Here is a 7,625-nt window from a genome sequence, read left to right as displayed (position 1 = left end):
ATAGAGCCGAGCGATGGCTTTGACATCACTTCCTGGTTTGATATTAACATCAGTAATAAGAGAATGCTTGCGAAACCATGTGTGAGGGAGCAGATTACAAACTATGAAAAACTTTGCAAGAAATATAAAATCAAGAGATCTCAATCATGGGAATTGAAGGAACTTGTAGACCTGTTAACAAAACAGGTTTGGATATGCTGGACATAATTATTAGAAACAACGACATTAAAATGAACAAAATTAAGGATGAAATAAGGCAGATGTATGTGAGTATTACTACAGATTTACTGTTTGAGCAATACAAAAGTAACTTTGATAGGGTGATTAAAAGTATAGAAGTTTTTGTTTTAAAAAATTCTGAAACCAAAGAAAGGAAACTTAAAAGGGACATTTTAGATTACAAATATAAATGTGCATATCCGCCTGGGACTAAATACAGGGGATATGAGACAATCAATGATAATGAGGGTAACGTTGTGGGTGAGGAAGATTTAAATGATTTTAACGAATGTTTGCATAGTCCAAACGGTTTTTTAGACATGGAAAATCAGCCTCGAAGGTCAACAAATGGGGAAACTACAAGAAAATTACAAAATGAATGGAAGGACCAACAGGAGGGGGAGGTATTAATAAGGGAGAATATTTTGTTGAATGAAAGTTTTGATGACAATGAAAATATTTGTAATGAAAGTTTTAAACACCTGTGAGTTTGTTAACAATGATGGGATCAGTACAGATGTAAATGTTGACTATGTTAATGAGAAAAGTTTTTTACACAATGACAACATGATGTTGACCTCGGAGAACACGGATGATATATATGTAATGAGAATAATATGACATAGTAGTTCAGAAGGAACACATGAGAAATGTATTCAAGAAAGTTGTAATGTGTCAGAGATTTTTGATAACTAATTTGTCATTAAAGAAGGAAAAAACTTTAAAGTTTATCGGAAAAATGGTTATTGCATCTATAACTACACAGACTTAAACATTAACAATGAGTATTTTGAATTATTTGCAAAAGGGGTTAAATTTGTCCCTATGTTTAAACCTGACACTGTGAAAACATTGGTGGAATTAAAAATGTTTACTAGGCAGATGCATTTAAAAATGTTTTTTACAGGGGGGAAGAGTGAAACAATAAATGTGAACAACTCCACCCCTGTTAACAATTTCAAAAGGAAAAGTGCATTTATGCCTAGTTATAGGTTTTGAAAGAATAGTGGAGGCCCAAACGAGGGAGATGATAAAAAATTTTCAGGTATTTGACGACAACTTAACAATGAAAGAAAGAGATTTATTGGACTCCCTGAAAAAATCTGGTATGTACAGATTTATGAAGCCCGACAAGGGAGGGGGCACAGTGATTATGACAAACACTGATTACATTTCTGATATAACAGCGTTATTAAATAAAGATGAAACGTATAAGGCTGTGTCAAGAAGTGAAATAAATAGGGCTTACATGAAAATTGATGTTTTTTTATATGATGCTTTGTCCCAAGGTTCAATTAATGAAAGTGAATATGACTTTCTATCAGTTAAATTTCCAAAAATACCAACATTGTTCGGTATTCCAAAGACACATAAGGGTGCTGATAGACTGGAATATAGGCCTATTGTAAGTGCAAGAGGATCTAAAACTGAACCTATAGCTGCATTTGTTGACATTTCACTTAAATCTATGTTCGATGATGTTGAACATATAATAAAAGATTCTTGGCACTGTTTGAAAAGGTTTAAAGATGTAGGAAACTTTGGGTTCCTGACTATTGTAAACCTATTCTTGGTTATTCCACAGGAGGTGGGCCTAGAGTTGTTTTTTGAAGCCATGGTCAAGAGTGGCCTGTTTAACGGACAGAAAACGAACTTCCTTTTAGACCTGATGGAAGTAGTGTTAAAAAACAATTTTCTAGTATTTGAAGGTGATCTTTTCCAACAGGTATTAGGAGTAGCAATGGGGCAAAATGTGCCTGCAGTGTTATTGACCTGGGAAAAGGAACATATTTTGTCCAGTAAATACATGGAGAAAATACTTATGTATAATAGGTTTTGATATATTGATATTATGGAAGGGTGACCAGGATTCAGCAACTGAATTTGTGGATTTTTAGGAAAACAACAAACTTTTTGAAATTTACATTCAATTGGAAAAATGACAGTATTTGTTACTTAGATGTGTTGATTTAAAAAGTGAAGGGGGTTTTACAAGTAATATATACAGGAAGGAAAACTATTCCAACTCCCTTTTACATTTTAATAGTTACCATCCATTTCATCAACGTAAGGGGTTAATTAAGGCTCAAATGGTCAGAACGTCCAGGCTAGTTAGTCAAGATGGGGATTTCAAGGACGAAATGTTCAAACTGATTGGAATGTTTCTTGACCATGGATACCCTTTAAAATTGTTACTTAGTGTAAAGAGAGATGTAAATAGAGAAAGAAGAGGATTTTATTGGGTGGAGCAACATTAAGAGAAGTGGAGGATGGTAAGAAGGATGAAAAGGTTGAAGGTTTACTTTTAGTGCTAAAGTATAATGGGATGACACCTATGTTTATTGAAATGATTAAGGGTATGGAATTTTTCCCTAAGTGAAGAGGTCAAAAGATTCTTGGTAAAGGACCTAATATTGTGTACAGTAGAGGGAGAACCTGAAAGGAATCCTAGAAAAGAATAAAATAAAATTACAGGTCAAGTATGAAAGTGTGGATTTTGTAGATGGTGCAGGTTTGTGGTTCATATGTATGTGTAGAGGGTTACAAATATACTATCAAATGTCCTGGAAAATGTAACTGTTGTACTAAAACCTTGTATATTTAGCCTCCTGTTCTTCTTGTAATGCATACTATGGACTTGCACAGTATACAATGTAGTGATTTTAAATTAAATGACCACATCTCTATTAAACCTATACTAAAACTTAGATCCCATCAGATATAACCATTAAGTAGAGTATTTTTGCATTTTGAATTTATTTTTTGAATCAATTATTATTATTATTTTTATTTTTGTGAAGTAAATGTAATTTATTGTTACATGTAGTTGTTAATGTATTTATACAAATTAGAATAAAACTTAACTTTTGAGGAGTTTTAAACATTTTAAACAATTTTAAAACATTAATATGTATGTAAAAGTGTAATAAATGTTATTTATTAAAGTTTTATTAATCAATGTGGGTGGGGAGTGTTTGGTTCAACCAATAGCAGCATGGAGTGTGGTATTTAAAATGTATGTGATGGTTGTTCTTCTTAGTCTGTATCAGTCTAAAATTATCTGCCTGTTCCAATAAACTTCCTGTTGTGAATTCACCGTTTTCATGTCTTGTAGTTTGTTGGATATACTTCTTGAGTTTAGGTTAATAATAATTATGTCTGTTTCCTGTTTCTGGTAGAGAATTTCATAGCTTGGTCCTGGGTTTGGGTGTATGTCTCCTGAGATTAGTAGCCATCTTTTGAGGAACAGTTTGAGTTTGATGGCGTGAGCTAGGTCTGTATGATGTCTATGTGTTGTTATTCTATGGGGAGATAATGTGGTTTGTGGTTTGGTTACAAAATATAATGGGCTACTATTAAATAGTGTGGGGCAGATTGTAATGTTTGTATGTGTATGTATGTGAGTGTAGGTATGAGTTGTGTGGAAGGTAGGGTTTAATGGTATGGTAGCATGTATGGATGTGGTGTAGGCTAGAGTAGTGAGAGTTAGTAGTAGTAGTGGCAGTATGCCTAGCATGATTTGTTAGGGGGTATTGGAGGAGATGAATGTATGTAGTGGGGTGTGGTGAGAGTGGGAGTGGATAAGGCAATTTAGGGAAGGTGATAGGTTGTAGAATTAGGGGTGTGACTATTGGCAGTATAAAGGTGTGAGCACTGGGGGCGGGTGGAAATTGGGGACAGGGTAGGGGAGCAGAGCGAGCCCAGTGGGCGAACGGAGCAGGAAGAGCTGAGAGGAGTGAGAGTCCTACGAGAAACTATCAGTAAGCTGACCCTTTGGAATTGTAAGGTTCAACAGCTATATGCTAGATACCTCCATCTCTATAAAGATATAGATATCTGCAGGTAATTTATGACAGAATAATAAATTGTTTGAAAGTCAGAATCAGAAACTATTACAAAAAACACTGAAAATAATACTCCACCATTTTGTCTTTGGATGAGATGTTCCTTTTACCAGTCCTGCTTAAGGAGAAGTCCTGTTAGACGTCCACAGACAAGCGCAAGAAAACACTTTTTTTCCCAAAATGTGGATCTCTTTGTAAATAATGTTTCCTGTAAATTGATGTGTACAGTTTCCTGACTTTGCATAATGAGGGCGTACATACTGCCTGCTGTCACATGTCACATCACTACTAATCTTACTACTCTGTGTGTAATGGGTGTTATGATATGCTGCATGCAATGCTCTCTGTAAACATTTTTGCTTGTTTTGTTTTAAATAGTGGAGGAGGATGTAAAATTTTACAAAATTATATGGACAGCCTCCTGAAGTCTATATACACTAAGACAAAATTGAATCAATAATGTGTTCCAGTTTTACCAAAACTATATAAGTGCAGCAACATAAACAGGTCTGAATAAACAATACAATGCATCAAGAAGACTGGACATTTTCTGCTAAAATAAATACCCTGCTCTGGTATTGATACTATAATTATCAAACAGGCTTGTCATCAGATTCCTTGAGAGTTGAATACAAAAACTAGTAAGAATTAACAGTTTCAACTTGTAAATATGTACATGGCTTGCACGAGATTGCTTCACTTCCATCACATTGGAACCCTTGCAACTCTTCCGTAAAGACATGCTAAGGTCTGTTATATTTGTGGTGTTATAAAATTTCTGTAAACATATACTAATCACTGATAAGTGCTGAATGAACAATCTTTGAAACTCTTAGAAATGCTACGTAATGCTTCCTAAAATGTTTTGCTTGTATGTACCTTTTTGAAGCTTTATAAAAATCAATGTAACATATTTTGCATATATGGACTTATCTGTATTGTTGACACAGTGCCTGGATCATGGCTGAAAAGGGTTACTGTACCAGTCCACCCAACTGGCTATCAAATCAATAAATAAAATAAAATAAATGTCCCAAAGCTTTACTGAAGTAGAAAGTACTGAGAAATAAGTATTTTCACTCTTTAGAAGATGGAACTGATGACTTTTTTTTTGCAATTCTGACCGTGTTTCTACATTAGCACATTTTAACATGCTAATAACTACTTATCATTGATAAAAGTGCTGAAAACATTCATGTGCACCATATGTGGGATGCAGCACTCCTGAATGTGTCACCCTTAAGATGAGACTTTAAACAGAGGTCCCGTCAGCTCGAATAGCTGGTAACTGAGGTAGATGTAACACATTCCACAGCACCTATCTAAAGGAGAGGAGGAAGTGACTTGATGCCCTGAATACATTTCCCAAGTAGTATAAATACCAGCTGGGGTCTCCCCTGAAAGGAGGCCAGTAGCCTAATGATACTAACCAAGACAACATATATACAGATACAGATAGATAAATAACTGTACTTTAAAGAAACTTCATCATATTAGTGTGCCTAAAGAAGAAATAAATGTGCTCACAACTTTGGTTTCAGCCAATCAGGTTTATTTCTTCACATCATTTTATAAATATACTGCCATTTCCTGCTTAGAGTATAGGATATATTTCCTATGCAGACAACACAAAACACTGTACCCAAAAATAAATCAAACTGCAGAAACTAGACAGAGAACTTAATAAACAGTCACAGGTTACCATCATTCATAATACCATTGTCGTTTTTGTGGAAGACTGGCCACTGACCAGGAATAGGAGTGAACTGTTTTTCAAGGTGGTTCAAGGAACCATTAAAACATTATTATGACACTGATTATTTCTGTTTTCTGTACATCCTACATACTCTGTGCAAATTAGCCTTATGATTACATTATTTAAATATCATGACAGTACCATCAAGTAAAGGAAAATATTTTCCTGGCACAACAAATTCAGATTTTATTTTTCTTTTATAAATAGTCTCCGAGTTGAATTAACCATTCGTCGGACAATGTCTCTTATGGGAAATACAACTCCAAATACAGAAAATGCAGATCTTCTGCATCATAACAAATGATCAACTGAAGAATGGCTTTAAAATATAAAATACTAAATTACATAAATTTAAACATTCAGCAGAACATGTTAAAATTACTGTCTGTGGAGATGTGTCTTGCTGCAGCTTTAGATTAGTTCTGTTAATAAGAATATAATCTTGTGCAAAGAAACATCTTCTGTAAACCTGGAAATGCTATGGTGTTTTCATTCCATTGGCTGTTACATTTTCTGTGACACTTTCAAGTGCTGGTGTAGATTCATGAAGTCCTGAGTAGTCCCTTAATTCTGAGTTTGTTAACAGAAGTGGTTGCTCGGTTTTCTTCTGGGGCAGCAGAGGTTGCCGAGTATAGTTCTCTCCATTGGCAATGTTCTCTGGGAGTGGCTGGTTCTTACTCTCTGGAAGGAGTAGAATACATATAATACATATAAGGGTGCAACAAGCAAAGATCACATGGTGCAGGAAGTACCCTTTCTGATTATGCAGCTCGATGATTGGTGCAGTTAACATGCCGAAACCTGCACTGGCTAGAACAAGACCAACACCGCCACCTCTAGAGAAATTATAAAATGGAAAATTAATCTGTTTCCAGTTCATACTTTTCTGTTTAAAACACGTATTACACTGACTTAAGTTTTCTAATATTCATTTAGCATTTGTTAACAAGACAGGTAAAATGGCTCAAATCTCGACTAAATGCAGGCAAGAGATGAGATACAACAAGAATATAGAATGCATATGTTACTTGAATAAAAGACAACAGAAAGGAAAAGTTAACACTAGGAAACACAACCTGGTTTAACAATATAGTCCAATAAATAGTACCTATATTTGCATCCATAATCACAAAGAATACAGCAGCAAAAAAAACTATGCCTTAGTATATATTTGCAGGGTGTAAACAAAGCTGTATATTGCAAGCAATTGTTACTTTACCTTGGGAATTGTTTCTACGCAATGGCAACCAAGATTTAGTTAAGTTAGTAATGCTAATAAAACATAGACTGAGCTTTTGTTTTGATTACATAGGAGAAGATAGGTAAACAGAGTCATGGGCAAAGCATTTTATTAGGCAGGTAAATGACTGAGAAGGCTTTGGTGAAGGTATGGAGAAATGGGATGGTAAGGGAAGCTTTACTGTCATGTGGTACAGCTAAGAAGGTTAGAGCGCGTTGGAAGCGTGGGCATGTTTCCACTGGGGACAGCAGTAATTAAAAATAAGCAAATATTTATCTCATAGCTGTCAGCTGCAGAAACCCAGTCTTGCCTGGACAGGAAGTGATATTGGTGGTCGGATCTAACCTAACAAATCCCAAATAACTGCTGTGTGGAATTGAGTCATATGTCCATTCAGTTATTCCATGCAGGTGCAGACTGTCTACAAACACCACACCTCACTAGGCCATATCCAGTTGTAAGTATTTGGGCTCAGTGTTTAACACAAAACGTTTTCTCTCCATTTAAGTATGCTGTTCTTAAAAGATGCAAGCAAGCAAGCAACAATCTTTAAACTGCAAACCAA

The 7,625-nt window shown here is 35.1% G+C and overlaps 1 protein-coding gene across 2 annotated transcripts in view; it reads right to left on the bottom strand.

Annotated features, from left to right (window-relative positions):
* Positions 1–5,594: 5,594 nt before the first annotated feature.
* SLC22A23 (solute carrier family 22 member 23) overlaps positions 5,595–7,625 on the bottom strand; it is a 1,393,214-nt gene continuing 1,391,183 nt past the window's right edge. The window contains exon 10 of one of the 2 annotated variants that reach the window (XM_044081566.1): positions 5,595–6,656. In XM_044081566.1, coding sequence (XP_043937501.1) covers positions 6,299–6,656 — 358 coding nt within the window. In that variant the 3' untranslated portion in view covers positions 5,595–6,298. The remainder of the gene's footprint in view (positions 6,657–7,625) is intronic. The other variant, XM_044081567.1, reaches the window with a different exon arrangement.

Source organism: Protopterus annectens, chromosome 1.part1, assembly GCF_019279795.1.
Source record: "Protopterus annectens isolate FY-2018-M chromosome 1.part1, PAN1.0, whole genome shotgun sequence".
NCBI classification, from domain to species: Eukaryota; Metazoa; Chordata; order Ceratodontiformes; family Protopteridae; genus Protopterus; species Protopterus annectens.
Note: the sequence above shows the minus strand (reverse complement) of the source record. Positions and strands in the feature narration are given on the sequence as shown.